Source organism: Anser anser (assembly GCF_964211835.1).
Source record: "Anser anser genome assembly, chromosome: 24".
Taxonomy (NCBI): domain Eukaryota; kingdom Metazoa; phylum Chordata; class Aves; order Anseriformes; family Anatidae; genus Anser; species Anser anser.
In genome coordinates, this window is record NC_139745.1 from 3,727,905 (window position 1) to 3,742,183 (window position 14,279).

The window sequence follows — 14,279 nt, forward strand, 5'->3', positions numbered from 1 at the left end:
GGGGAAGCCACCAGCCACCCACCCTATTCACCCCAAAGGCTCTGGGGGCTCCCCGAATGCAGGGCTCCATCCTTCCCCAGCTGTAGGGCAGGGAGGGGAGCGCTCCTGCAGGGTTTGTGCACCACCAGCCCCACCTCCACCCCGCGCGGGGGCTGGAGCCCCCTTGGCAAGGCTGTTCCCATAAGGGACGCGCCGTGCCAGGCTGTGCCCCTGGGGGCAGGGGCACACAGCAGCCCCCCCCCCCCCGATCCCTCCAGCCGGCTCCCGTCCCCGTGGTTTAGCCGGGCTGAGCCCACATTCTGCCTGGGGACGGGTGCTCAGCCTCCCCCAGCACCCCGGGAGCTGCCCTTGTTCCTCAGCGGGGGCAGCACCCATGGGACAGTTCTGGTGAGCGGCCGCCCCCCTGCTGTGCCCCGTCCCCCCCCCCCCCCACCCAGGGGCACCGGTGGCCACGTGCCCGTCCCGGCGGGGACCCGTGGCCTCGGCCAGCCCCGTCGCCGCGTGAGAACAGGAAGCCCCGGGGCCGGACTTGCTGTCACACAGGAAAGAAGGGGTCAGCGCCTGCGGGGAGCACCTCACACCGCCCCAAATGCTCTGCCTGGGGGACCCCTGCTGCGAGGGACCCCCCTGGAACCCCCCCGGAGCCGGGATGCCAAAAGCTCGAGGGGTTTTCGGTGTCCGAGCGCCTGGACTGGGAGCCCCAGGGGGGGCGCAGGGGGGGCTCACCGCCTCTCCCGGGGCTGGCTGGGGTTTGGGGTTTGGTGCCAAATCTCGGGAGCCTCCCACTTGCAGCCTCACCCGGGCGAGGCGTAAATAAGGAGTCCGGTGTCCGGGGCACTGCCGACAGCCGCAGCGACCGCGGGAGTGGGCCAGGAGCAGCGTGCCCATTTTGGGGACCCACGGGAGCCCCCAGGGGACACGGTCCCACCCCACCCGGGGAGCTGGGACACTCCTCGCCATCCCACGGCTTCACCCCGTCCCAGCTCATCCCGCCCCGGCACAGACCCCGCTCCTGGGCTCATTTTATCCCTGCCCCATGTTTGCAACGTGCCTGTCCCCGTTGCCATCCCCTGCCCGGGGGGGGGCTCACGGATGCGTTTGGGGGCAGGCAGCACCCCGACCCCGCACACGCTGCCTTCGGGAGCACGGCAGCCCCGCGCGCACCCCGTAAATCACCAGCAGACCCCGCGCAGGGTCCCCGCGTGGGGCTGCGCCGTGGATGGGGCACCCCAAAGCCGCCGTCCCGTGTGTGTCCCCAACGCCACCGCGTCCCCAACGGGCACGGGGAAGGTGCTGGGCCCCGGCGCGGGCGGCGGGGCTGGCTGGTACAATGAAGCATCGCAGGGAGCGCGGGGAGGAAGGGGGGGCAAGGGGAGGGGAAGCTCGGCTCGGCGGCGAGAGCTGCTCGCGAGGCGGGGAACCGCACGCACACGCACTCCCGCTTCTCCCCTCGTCGCCCACCCAGCCGTGCCCTGCTGAGCCCCCCCCGAGCCGTCCCCCGGCCCCCAGCGCCGGGAGGGTCGGGGTGCTGCGGTGGGACCCCCTCCGGGGGGGGGGGGGCCGGGGGCCGCCGGGCTCCATGCGAGCCGGAGCAGGAGGGCTGACGGTAGGAGGGATGCACGGGGGTGATGGGAGGGCAGGTGGGGGGGCTCGCGCTGCCTCTTGCAGTAAGGCGGGGGGGGGGTCCCTCATCCCCTCTCTGAGTGTTTTTTTTTGGGGGGGGGGGGTCTCCGTGCGCTGCCCCCCGCCTCGAGCGTGGCGTGGGTTCGGGACGGGGCGCTGAGTAATGGGGACGGAGGGCACCATGGGGGGGGCCCTGCCTCGCCGCCCCCCCAGCCTCTGCGGTGATGCTGGAGATTGGGGGGGGGGGTGCAGCAGGAGACCCCCGGCCTCTGTCATCCTGGGGGGGGAGGCAGCGGCAGCGGGGAGGCCGGGGGCAGCCTCCAGCTCGCCCTCCCGGCACTAACCGGCGGCGCCGCAGCCGCGGGGAGGCTGCTGAGACAAAATAGAGCTGGGGAGGGGGCTGGGGGGGTAGGGGGGGGGCCATATCGGGTGGGGGGCACCTGCTCCCCCTCCAAGCCCCATGGGTGTCCCCAGCCTGCCAGCACCACCGTGCTGAGCTCCGCCACCCCCAGCTGGGGCTGGGAGTCGGGGGGCAGCTCCGGGCGCACGTAGGGTTGGGGGGGCCCCGCTGCAGCTGGGTGCTCCCCCCCCCCCCCCGCCACGGCCGGCGGCTCTGCCTCGTCCCCGGCCCTTGGTGTGTCCCAGGCAGGCAGGAGCAGGAACTCGGCGCTTCCTGCCCCGCACAATTCCCTCCCCGCCCTGCTCCTCCCGGGACATTGTATTTGGGGCCGCGCTCCGCTCTTGGCTGCCTTCCTCCTCCCCTGCAGCCCCTCGGATCCGGGAATTGCTCTTCTTCCAGCGGAAATCCTGCTTTCCCCGCCAGCGATGGGGCTGGGAGGCTGGAGGGGGGGCAGGGGGGGAGAGCAGAGCGGGGGCCGCGGCTCGCTCCGTTGTGGGCATCTCCTGCTGGGCTGGGGGGCGAGGGGCACCCCCAGGCTGGGGGGGGGCGCAGCGCAGGTGGGCTTCTCGGGGCCGATCGCTTGTAGGGGTGCTGTGCCCTTCCTCTTCTGTATAGTCCCAGTATAATTGTAGGGGGGGGGGGGATGCAATGCTCTGCCACCTCCTGGGGCAGGCACTGGTTGGTGGGGGGGCCAGCAGGACCCCCGCGGACCCTCCCCAGCCTGCCCTGCGTGTGGCAAAGGAGGGGAAGGGGCTTCTGTGGCCGCGCGTCCCATGGGCAGCCATGGGGTTCCCTGCCCCGCCACGTCCCCATTAGGGTGGGACACCCGCTGGGACCGCCGCAGGCGAGGCTCTGATGCTGTTGGGAGCTGGGTCCCAGCAGGGTGCTGCATCCCCCCCCCCCCCCGCCACCTCTCCTGGTGTCCCCATGGGCCGAGAAGCGGGCAGCGGGGAGGCAGGAGGTGCCCCCTCGTCCCCTCCCCAGCAGAGGTGTCTGCAGGGCTCCTGCTGCCGGGAGGGGACGTGGCTGGAGGCCCCGTATCCTAACGAGGCACCCGAAACGCGTCACCGTCCCCTGCTGGGCTGCAGCTGGGACCCCGGTGCCGCAGGGTGACCAAGGGGACCCGGCAGGCACGGGGCTGCTCCGCGCAGCGATCTCGGTTCCTCTTCCCCCAGGGAGGCTGTGGCAAGGTGGCGAGAGCTGCCAGGGGTGCGGGGCCACGTGGGAAGGACGTGAGTGTGCAGGGCAGGGGGTGGGATACGGCCCTGGGGGGCATTGGGTCCCCGAGGGGCTGCAGCCCACGGTGTCGCTGCTCAGCCCCGCCGGTGTCCCATTTACGACCCCATTTTGCCGCCCCCAAAGCCTGGGACCCTGCCAGCCGCGAGGTTCCCCCTTGGAGGCCGCGGCACCATCCTCTTCCTCCTCCTCCTCCCCCACGCCGCGCTCCCTGGCCGCTTCCTCCTCCTGCTGTGAAGGTGCCGGCCTGGGTGCCGGCAGGGCCCGCGGGGTGCCCCCTGCTCCTCGTCCCTGCGGGGCCCCCCCTTTGTGCTGCGCCCGTGGGGTCGTGGCCGAGCCCCGGGTCCGGGCGTTGGTCCCGATGCCACCTCGGTTTGTCCCCAAGGCACCGGGTCTGCGATATTCGGAGAGGCTCCGGAGGTCTCCGTGCATCTGCAGCCCCCACGAGCCCGACCCCTCCGTCCCCGTTAGTCCCCAGAGGCAGGGGATGGCGGCGGGGGGCTGGGGGTGATCCCATGGGGTGACAGGCGGGGTGACACGCCGGGACATCAGACCACGGCTCAGGGCTGGGACAGCGCTCCCGGTCCCTCCCTTCCTGGCTGTCACCGCTGAGCTCATTCAGCCCCCTGGCCACCCGCTTTGGAAACCCCCCCCCCGTGCCACCGGGACCTGGAAACCAGGCTCTGGGATGTGGGGGGGGGGACAGGAGGAGCAGATGGCCAGGCGGCCGGTGACAATTCCCAGACCCGCGGCGGCAGGGTGGACAAGTTGGCCGGGCGTCCGCGTGGCACGGAGGGGGCACGGCGGGGCGCGAGCTGGCACCGCGGCGGCACCGGTGCAGGTGGAGCCGGCCGGGGGGGGGCTCGCTGCCCATCTGCTCCCAGGTCCGGCCGCCAGCACGCGGGGCCGAGCGCGTCCCCTCCCCAAAAATGACCCCAGGGACCTGTTTTGGGGGCCACCCTTCGAAGGCGGGTGGGATGCTGCTTGGTGGCTGGGGCTAAACCCCGAGGTGTGGGGGTATTTGGGGTTTGTGCCTCTCTAGGAGCTGCCCCGCGCCCTCCCTGACCCCCGGCTGCTGAGTTCAGCAGAGAAATTCAGCAAAATGGGAAGTTTCGGAGCGCGGTGCCAGCGAGGGGGCCGGTGTTTCTCATAAAGAGGGTTTGCGAGAGCTGGGAACGATTGTCAGCTGAAATACCAACTTCTTCTCAGAAAAAAAAAAAAAAAAGCCCCAAAAACCGGCCAGGCCCTCTCAGGTTTGGCAATTCTGTCCCGGCTGCAACAGCCTCGGCCTTGCCAAATGGCTGGTGTTGAAAGCGAAGGTGGCCGGGGAGAGCCCGGGGCCACTCGAGCTTGTGTGATGTTTAGAAACCTGCTGCCGAGAGAAGGAAAGGAGAGTCAGGGACTGGGACGGGGGAAATCCATGTGAAACGTTTCCTCGCCCCCAAAACCACGGCATTTGCCTCTCAGATCTCGGGGACAGGACCCGAGCCTCCCTTCCTCCTGCCCAGGGGCCGGGACGTGGCTGCGGGGCCGAGCACGGCTCCGCGGTGTCACCTCCGCGCTCCTGGGCTGGGCACGGCGCAGGGCTGGGACCCCCGAATCTCCGTCCCTCCCGGGGCAGCTGTCCCCAGGGGACAGGGGACAAGGGCCAGCGCCGTCCCTGGCGGGAGCGGTCCGATTTCCTCCTCCTGCTCCGTTACACCTTCGCACAGCGCTGGCCGGAAAAGCGCGGCCGCGACCGCAGCGAGGCGAGCGGGGCCCTTCCTGCCCCGAGCCACCAGTTCCCCCGTGAGCTCAGGGGACGGGGACGGGGACGTTTCGGGGGCTCCTCACCGCCCTGCCTCGCTCCCTCCGGCCCCGCGGGGCGGCTGGCGGACGCTGCGCTGCTTGGAAGGAGGTGCTCGGCTCGCGGGGGGACCCGGCGGGATGTGGTTTCAGCCCATGCAGAAGTATTCTAGCTCGTGCAGCGGGACTGCAGCTCGTGCAGGGGTATTTTAGCTCGTGCAGAGTCCTCCGAGCCCGTGCAGCAATATTTAAGACCTTGCAGGGGTATTATATCCTGTGCAGGGGCGTTCCAGCTTGGGGAGGGGTATTGAAGCCTGTGCAGGGGTATTGCAAGCATGCAGGCTTGCTGCAGCCCGTGCAGCGATATTTAAACCCTCGCGGGGGTCTCGCAGCCCGTGCGGGGTTTTTGGAAGCCTCGCGGGGATGTTTTAGCCCACGCAGGGGCTCTGCCCCCCTCCTGACGCCCTCCCCGCCGCCCGCAGGTGCCTCTCGTCCTCCCCACGGTGCCATGGAGCAGCTGAAGTGACCCGCGGAGCCGTCACAGTGAGTGGGGCCGCCGGGGACGGGAGCACCCGTGGGTGCTGGGGTTGGGGGGGAGCAGGGGAAGTTGGGCTGCGGGTGCCTCTGAGCGTGCCCGTCCGTCCGTCCCACATCCGTCCGTCCGCCCCGCAGGCCGTGCCAGGATGGGCTGCGTGCACTGCAAGGAGAAGGTGGCCGGCAAGGGGCAGGCGGGGAGCGGCGCGGGGCCCTCGTCGGCTCCCACCCTGCAGTACGACCCCGACCCCGCGCAGCTCGGCGGCGCCTTCACCCACATCCCCGACTTCAACAACTTCCACGGCGCCGCCGTGCCCACCGCCGCGCCCTTCGCGGGGCCGGGCTTTTACCCCTCCAACACGCTGCAGGCGCACAGCAGCAGCATCACAGGTCAGCGGTGAGCTGGGGAGGGGTGGGGGGGGGGTCCCGGCTGCACCCGTGGGTGCTGGGTGGGACGGGGCTCACCCACGGTGTGCCGCAGGTGGGGGCGTGACGCTTTTCATCGCCCTGTACGACTACGAGGCCAGGACGGAGGATGACCTGAGTTTTCAGAAAGGGGAGAAGTTCCACATCATCAACAACACGTGAGCCCCCCCCCGCACCCTCCCTGGCCCCCCTATCCCACTTGGCGAGGTGCTCCCAGTACTCCCAGTACAACCCAGGCTGGGGACCCTCCTTACCAGTAAGAGAACTGTGTATGTCACGAGTTGGGTGGCCCCAGCAGAGCCCTGGGGTGGGTGCCCTCGGTGGTGGGGGACAGCGGGGTCTGGGGGTGCTGTGCGTGGGGAGGGGAGGCGCAGGGCGGCCAGGTCCGTCTGTCCGTCCGTCCCTCCTCCTCACCGTCCGTCCGTCCGTCTCTCCCCAGCGAGGGTGACTGGTGGGAGGCCAGGTCGCTGAGCTCAGGCGACACGGGCTACATCCCCAGCAACTACGTGGCCCCCGTGGACTCCATCCAGGCAGAGGAGTGAGTACGGGGGGGGGACACACACAGGCGGGGGGTCCCAGGCGTGCTGGCACCCCATAACAGTGCCGTGATGCTCACACGATGCTCGCACGTTGCTTGGCCCTGGTGCAAAGCGATGTCCATGGTGCCGGCAAGGGCATTCGGGGGACCCACGGGTGCCCCCCGGTGCTGATGCCAGCCCCCCCCCCGCAGGTGGTACTTCGGGAAGATCGGGCGCAAGGATGCAGAGCGGCAGCTCCTGTGCCACGGCAACTGCAGGGGCACCTTCCTCATCCGGGAGAGCGAGACGACGAAAGGTAGGGAGGGGGCCGTGGGGACAGCGTAGGGGGCCGTGGGGACGCTGTAGGGGGCCGTGGGGACAGGGGGGCTGCGCCCCGTGCCCCTCCGTGTCCCACCCCTCACCCCCGCTCCCACCCAGGCGCCTACTCCCTCTCCATCCGGGACTGGGACGAGGCCAAGGGCGACCACGTGAAGCACTATAAGATCCGAAAGCTGGACAGTGGGGGGTACTACATCACCACGCGGGCCCAGTTCGACACCGTGCAGCAGCTGGTCCAGCACTATATAGGTAGGGTGGGGTGGGGGGGCTGTGGCGGGGTGGGAGGGGGCGGTGGGGAAAGCCCAGGGGACCGGTTGGCAAGACCCAGGCTGCTGGGCCAGCTGGGTTTAACTGGAGGAGGAGGGGGCTGTGCTGGTGGCAGCAGGAGGGGGACCCCCGGGGGTCCCCAGCCTTCCGTGTCCTCGGTGCAGGGAGCACCCGGCCTCTCCAGAGAAGGTAAATAGCCCCTGGGTCTGGGGGGGCATCACCCTATAACGGGGCTGGGGGGGTGCAGGGCTGTCCCCGGTGGGAGGGAGCGCACCCCATGTATGTGTTTTGGGGAGGGGGGGACTGCAGTGGGAGCAGGGCGGGGGCGAGGGCCGGGGGCACCCCGGGGTGACGCCTGCCTCTCCCCGGTGCCGCAGAGCGGGCGGCCGGGCTGTGCTGCCGCCTGGCCGTGCCGTGCCCCAAGGGGACCCCCAAGCTGGCCGACCTCTCGGTCAAAACCAAAGACGTGTGGGAGATCCCCCGCGAGTCCCTCCAGCTCCTCAAGAAGCTGGGCAACGGGCAGTTCGGGGAAGTGTGGATGGGTAGGGCCCGGCGGGCGAGCCGGGGCGAGCGGCGAAGGGGGGGGAAGCGGCGGGGGCACCCCCAGGCCTGGCACCCCCCCGGAGATGGGCGTGGGCTCTTGGTGCCCTAGGGAAATGTCCCATCGCCTGCTTTTGCAGGGCTCCCTGACCCCTACCCGCAAGCATATATCCCATATAACCCCCCGTATCCCTGATGGGACCATGAGCAGGAGACAAAACCAGGCCGGGGGGGGGTCCTTCGTCGTCTTCCTCTTCCTCCCGCGCCCCGTGCTCCCCCCGCTCGGCGTGCATGCTGCGTTCATCCCATCGCACACCCTCCCTCCCTCCCCTCCTCCCCTCCCTGCGCCCCTGCAGAGTGCAACGACGGGTTGTGCCATCTGCTCACCCGCGCGTGCCCCGCTATGAAGCCCCAGACCCTGGGATTAGCTAAGGACGCCTGGGAGATAGCGCGGGAATCCATCAGCCTGGACAAGAAACTCGGCATGGGATGTTTCGGAGACGTGTGGATGGGTAAGGCTGGCCCAGCCGGCCGGGGGGGAGGGCAGGGGCACGAGCGGCCCCGTAGGCAGCATCGCGGGGACCAGGCTGCGGTGGGGCAGCGCTTGGCACCGCTCCGCTGCGGATGGATGGGGAACGGGGTACGGCTGTGGTTAGGTGAGCCCACGGGTGCCTCGTCCCCGTGCCACGAGGTGAGGAGGAGTCCTTGTCCTGGGTTGGGCGCGGTGGTAGCGTGGCCCTTGACTGCCCTGGCCCGAGTTCCTTGCTCCTCTGCTCGTCCCTCCATCCACGCATCCATGCGACCATCCACCCTTCACCTACCCGCGCACCCCTCCATCCATGCATGGATCCATGCGGCTCCCCATCCATGCACCCCTCCATCCACGCACCCTCCGTCCACGCACCCTCCGTCCTGGCCCTGCCGGGGCCGGGTGTCCCCCCCCGGGGGCTCCAGGTGACGCCGTGTCCCCGGGCCAGGCACGTGGAACGGCACCACCAAGGTGGCGGTGAAGACGCTGAAGCCGGGCACCATGTCCCCCGAGGCCTTCCTGGAGGAGGCTCAGATCATGAAGCGGCTGCGGCACGACAAGCTGGTGCAGCTCTACGCCGTGGTGTCGGAGGAGCCCATCTACATCGTCACCGAGTTCATGAGCCAAGGTGAGCGGGTGGCGGCACCCATGGGTGCCCCCCCTGGTCCCTCGGAGCTGCCCCTGGCTCTTCTGCAAGCACCACCCTGCCTGGGCACGGCCAGGGTGCGCAGGGACCTGGTCCAAGGGCTCCCTTGGGTGGGCACGGCTGGGTTCCTATGGGGAGAGCACCCTTGGGTGAGCATGGCTGGGTCCCTACGAAGGAGAGCACCCTTGGGTGGGCACAGCTGGCTCTTTGACTGGCACCTTCTGCCCCCAGGCAGCCTGCTGGACTTCCTAAAGGACGGGGACGGCCGCTACCTGAAGCTGCCCCAGCTGGTGGACATGGCTGCCCAGGTACCGGGGAGGCTGGCACGGGGTGGGTGCCCTCCGGGGGGGGACACCCAAGGGTGTCAACACTTCTTCCTCCCGCCCCAGATCGCCGCAGGCATGGCCTACATCGAGCGGATGAACTACATCCACCGGGACCTGCGCGCTGCCAACATCCTGGTGGGCGACAACCTGGTGTGCAAGATCGCTGACTTCGGCCTCGCCCGCCTCATCGAGGACAACGAGTACACGGCGCGCCAGGGTGAGCCCCCCCCCCCCCCCTCGTCCCAAAGCTTTGGGGACCTCTGCCATGTCCCTGCTGGGCTGGGTCCCAGCACAGGCCTGGAGCTGTCACCCCCGGTGCTGGGTGCCCTGAGTGATGGGTGTCCTGAGTGGTGGGTACCCCAGGTGATGGGTACCCCAGATTATGGGTTCCCTGGGGGATGGGTTCCCCGGGTGCTGGCCACCCCCGTTAATAGGTACCCCAGATGATGGGTTCCCTGGGTGCTGGGTACCCCAGGTGCTGGGCACCCCAATTAATAGGTACCCAAGGTGCTGGGCACCCTGGATGACGGGTTCCTTTGGTGCTGGGCACCCCAGGTGCTGGGCACCCCAATTAATAGGTACCCAAGGTGCTGGGTACCCTGGATGATGGGCACCCCAAGTGCTGGGATCCCTGGGTGCTGGGTACCCCAGGTGCAGGGTACCCCAGGTGCAGAGTACCCCCATTAATAGGTACCCCAGGTGCTTGGCACCCCGAGTGTTGGGTTCCCTGGGTGCTGGGCACCCCAATTAATATATACCCCAGGTGATGGGTACCCTGGATGATGGGCACCCCAAGTGATGGGTTCCCTGGGTGCTGGGTACCCCAGGTGCTGGGCACCCCAATTAATAGGTATCCAAGGTGCTGGGCACCCTGGATGATGGGCACCCCAAGTGCTGGGATCCCTGGGTGCTGGGTACCCCTGGTGTGGGTTACCCTGGGTGTGGGTGCCCTGGGGTGCCCCGGCCGTGGCTCACCTGCTTCCCGTTGCCCCCCCCCCCAGGTGCCAAATTCCCCATCAAGTGGACGGCCCCGGAGGCGGCGCTTTTCGGGAAGTTCACCATCAAGTCGGACGTCTGGTCCTTCGGCATCCTCCTGACTGAGCTGGTGACCAAAGGCCGGGTGCCCTACCCAGGTACAGCCCCCCCCTGGCAGGGTGGGCACCCTTGGGTGGGCTGGGCAGCGGGGCGCAGGGCCCCCCCCCGTCCCCAGCAGGACCCCCCACGTGCCTCGGTTTCCCCGGCGGCTTTCGCCACGGGGGTGCGGGATGCTGATGGCCGGGGCCGGATCCTTACCTCCTAGGGATGAACAACCGGGAGGTGCTGGAGCAGGTGGAGCGGGGGTACCGCATGCAGTGCCCGGGGAACTGCCCCCCCTCCCTGCACGAGGTGATGGTGCAGTGCTGGAAGCGGGAGCCCGAGGAGCGCCCCACCTTCGAGTACCTCCAGTCCTTCCTCGAGGACTACTTCACGGCCACCGAGCCCCAGTACCAGCCGGGGGACAACCAGTGACCCCGTGCTATTGGGGGGGGTGGCCGGGGGGGGTTGGGGAATCTCCCCCCTTTTTGCAGGGGGGGTTTCTCGCTCCCGTTGCCCGTGCCCCCCTGTAAACGCCCATGGGGTCGTGCAGGGGGTGTCCCCGGGGGGGGGCTTTGCACAAGGATTTTGGACTCAGGGGGCAGCGCCTTGCCCAGATGTGCCCCCCCCCCCCTCACCGGCCCCCCCAGCCCCTCTCTCGTTGCCTTCACAGCCAGCTTTGAACCTGAGAAGTGCTTTGGCTGGGGGGAGGAGGGTGGGTGCCCCCCCCGTGCCCCCCACACCCCCACCCCACAGCAGCAGAGGCCTCGGGGGGGGGGGGGGGCCAAGGGTGCCCCCTCCCCACGCCAGCCCCATCCCCTTGTCCCCAGCTCTGCCAGCTCATCTCCACACAGCTGGGGGGGGGCAGAGGGGGGGGCTCAGCCCCCCCTTATATCGCCTTTAATTTATATTTTCACCCCCCCCACACACCCCAGCTGCACCCACACACAGGGACCCCTATATGTGGGGGGGGACAGGATCCTTGCTTCTCCCCCCCCCCTTTTATCTCCTGTCCTTAAATTAGAGCCAAATCCTTAAAGCCATAAACCCCTGCTTGCAGGGGGGGGGGGACACAAGGGGTGCTGGGGTGGGGGGGGTCTGTCCCGGGGGGTGTTCCCACAGCCCTGTTGCCTTACCGGGGGGGCACCCGGTAAGATTCACCCCCACAGCAGCTGGGGGGGGGGCTGTGGCTTGGCTCCAATCCCTGCAGCAAGCATTAACTGGGGGGGGGGGGGGGGCATTGTGGGGGCACGGGGCGCAATGTGAATGTGATGGCACTGGGCGGGGGGGGGTCACCCCACCTGGGCACCCCCTACCCCATATTCCAGGCTTGGTCCCGGCCCTGCCCCCCATGGCCAGGACCCCCCCCCCAGCCATGCAGCAGGGCCGGGGGGGGGGGCACCCAGCCGTGCCCCCCAGGCTGTGCCACCCGGGGGGGGGGGGGCTGGGGGAAGGGCCAGGTTTGTTGTTAATTTTTTTTTTTTTTAATTCCAGTCTGTAAATAGAGAGAAATAAAAATCTTTCTAACAAGCCTAGGTCCTTCTAGCCCCATATCGGGGGGGGCTGCATGCCCCCCCGCCCCCCCAGCTGAGCCATTTGAGGCTGCAGGCAAGCTGCCCTCGCAAATAAAAGCCCAAAAACCAGCAGGGGAAGGGGCAGCTTTGGGGTTTTAAAGCTGCTCCCCCACAGGGGAGCGCCCTTGCTGGGGGGGGCACTGTCCCCTCCTGCTGTCCCCCACCCCTCGGGGCTTTGTGCTAACGAGGCAGGCAGCCCCGGCTTCGTTAGCCGGGGGGGCTGAGCAGTGTTTGGGTTGGGGGGAGCCGCTTTTGCTCAAAGGCAGAGAAGGGGGAAGGGGGGGGATCCCAGGCATGAGGCTGGGGAGGAAGGGGTTAATTCCCCCTGCAGCCCGGCCTCCCCAGCAGGGCCCAGCTGTGGCCGCTAATGAATTAATGAATTCCCCAGCACTGGGGGGGGGGGGGGGGGCAGCAGGTGGGGAAGGGGGGCAGGGGCTCGGGGACACCGCGCACCCCTCGTCCAGCTCCGTCCCCTGGGCAGGCAGCGGGGCAGGGCTGGATGAGGCCACCCCGTGCCCCATCCCGTGCCCCATCCCATCCCATGTCCCGTGTCATATCCCATCCCATCCCATCCCATCCCATCCTATCCCATCCCATGCCCCATCCCTTCCCGCACCCCATCCTGTGCCCCAGCCCATATCCCATCCCTTGCCATGCTCCATCACATGCCCCATCCCATCCCATCCCATCCCATCCCATCCCATCCTATCCCATCCCATGCCCCATCCCGTGCCCCATCCCATGCCCAATCCCCTGCCCCATCCCATCCCGTGCCCCATCCCGTGCCCCATCCCCTGGGGGACCATCTGGTGCCCAGCGGGGAGCAGAGCGGCGCTGGCGCACCGCAGGTCACCAAATTGCGGCCGCTGGCACCCAGGGGCGCACGGGATCTCGGGGCCGCCTGCACCCCGTGGGCATTGCGGCGGCTCCGTCCCCCCCCCTCAGCTGCTGCCAGCGTGCTCCGTGCGCGGTGCACGCGTGTTCGCACGGCCTCGGCGTGCACACGCAACACGGAGCTGGTGGTGCACGTGCACGCACGTGGTGCAGCCCTGCCCGAGCTCCGTGCACACCCCTGCGCGCACGTGTGGGTGTGCGCAGCCAGCTACTTGGGGTGCACAAGCATCCCAAAAGCCACGCGCAAGGAGCAAGTCCCCCACCCTAGGGTGTCCCTTGTCCCCATGGGGACACCTGTGTTGTCCCCCCTTTGCCCCCCACACCACCCTCCAGCCAGGGGGGAGCAGCCTGGTTCACCCCCTGCTCGCCAAGCCCTGCACAGCCCCAGAACCCCAGGGAAATGTGTGTCCCCCCCCCCCCCCCGGCACGTTTTGGGCACCCGGGGGGAGGAGAAGGGGGCTGGAAGCGGCGGTGCTGGGAGGAGAGGGGACGGCCACCGCGATGGGGACCGACGGCTGTGCCCACAGATGTCACCTCTGTCCTGGGTGCCACGAAGGGCTGGGGGGGCACGGTGCTGAGCCCCAGCCCCGGCCCCATGGGCTGAGCCCACGGCTGGGTGACCCTGGGGGCAGCAGCGGGCAGGATCAGCCCCCGCTCTGCCGGGCTGCCACGGCGGCAATTTCCTCCTCTAGCATGAAATTCACTTAAAAAGAAATAAAAATGCAAATCCGGGGCCTGGTGCGGAGGGGCAGGCTGGTGGCTGGTGCGGGCATCCTGGCTGCCGCCTCCCTGCAGCATGGGCCGGATCCTGACCACCCCGTGGGATGCGATGTCACCCCCGTGTCCCCAGCCCAGGACCCCCGTCCCCAGCTGTGCCGGCGGCAGGATCGGTGCGGGTGCCCCCTGCTCTGCCCCAGGGCTGGCTCCGGGTGTTTGCTCCGTGCCGTGCCCCCGGGGGGACCCTGCAGGGATCTCTCCCCGCGGTCACGCCACAGCGGTGCCCTGCACCGGCCTGGCAGCAGGTTTTGGGCAGCAAAAAGCCCGGGGACGAGGCCGAGCTGGGGCTCAGCCACCTCCCCGCTGCAGCCTCCTGCACGCCCCTGGTCCTGTCCCCTTCATCCGTCCCCAGCTTTCCCCTCTGCTGTCACGAGGCTTTAAGGGACAGGCAGTGGGGCTCGAGGCCGTGGGGGCCTGCTGAAGGCACTGCAGGGGGGGGCCCTGTTGTGTCCGTCTGTCCTTTCCCCCCCCCGGGTGCCTCGAGGTGGGGGCGAAGGGGTTAAAGGGCGCAGCTTCGCCCAGCGTGCCTGCAGGCTGGGCAGGGGAGGGGGGCATTGATTTTATGTTAATGCCGGGCTCCATCGACCTGGGGAGCGGGGATGGAGGGACAGCCACCGCACGGCACGGCCACCAGCCCCGGGGGGGCCGGGGAGGGCAGAGAGCAGCATCCAGACCCGGGGGTGGGGGTGGGGGGGGAGGCTCTGGCCTGGCCCCTTCCCCTCCGCGCTGCCAGGGTCCCTGCAGCATCCCAGGTAGCGCCGCAGAGCCGAGCTGTGGCTGCAGCAGCTTCT

The 14,279-nt window shown here is 69.2% G+C and overlaps 1 protein-coding gene across 4 annotated transcripts; it reads left to right on the plus strand.

Moving 5' to 3' along the window:
* The first annotated feature begins 505 nt into the window (after positions 1-505).
* On the plus strand, positions 506-11,773 carry FGR (FGR proto-oncogene, Src family tyrosine kinase). Of its 4 annotated transcripts, none has more exons than XM_083809931.1 (13): positions 506-1,606; positions 5,527-5,587; positions 5,717-5,968; positions 6,060-6,162; positions 6,444-6,542; positions 6,735-6,838; positions 6,961-7,110; positions 8,025-8,180; positions 8,646-8,825; positions 9,075-9,151; positions 9,233-9,386; positions 10,171-10,302; positions 10,470-11,773. In XM_083809931.1, the coding sequence occupies exons 3-13, from the start codon at positions 5,728-5,730 to the stop codon at positions 10,676-10,678; spliced, it is 1,605 nt and encodes a 534-aa protein (XP_083666057.1). In that variant the 5' UTR covers positions 506-1,606; positions 5,527-5,587; positions 5,717-5,727; the 3' UTR covers positions 10,679-11,773. The 4 variants fall into 4 exon arrangements, with proteins under 4 accessions (XP_083666057.1, XP_083666058.1, XP_083666055.1 ...); XM_083809929.1 differs by lacking the exon at positions 8,025-8,180 and adding an exon at positions 7,506-7,670 and having other exon boundaries at positions 515-1,606; XM_083809930.1 differs by lacking the exons at positions 506-1,606; positions 8,025-8,180 and adding exons at positions 5,040-5,156; positions 7,506-7,670.
* Positions 11,774-14,279: the final 2,506 nt, after the last annotated feature.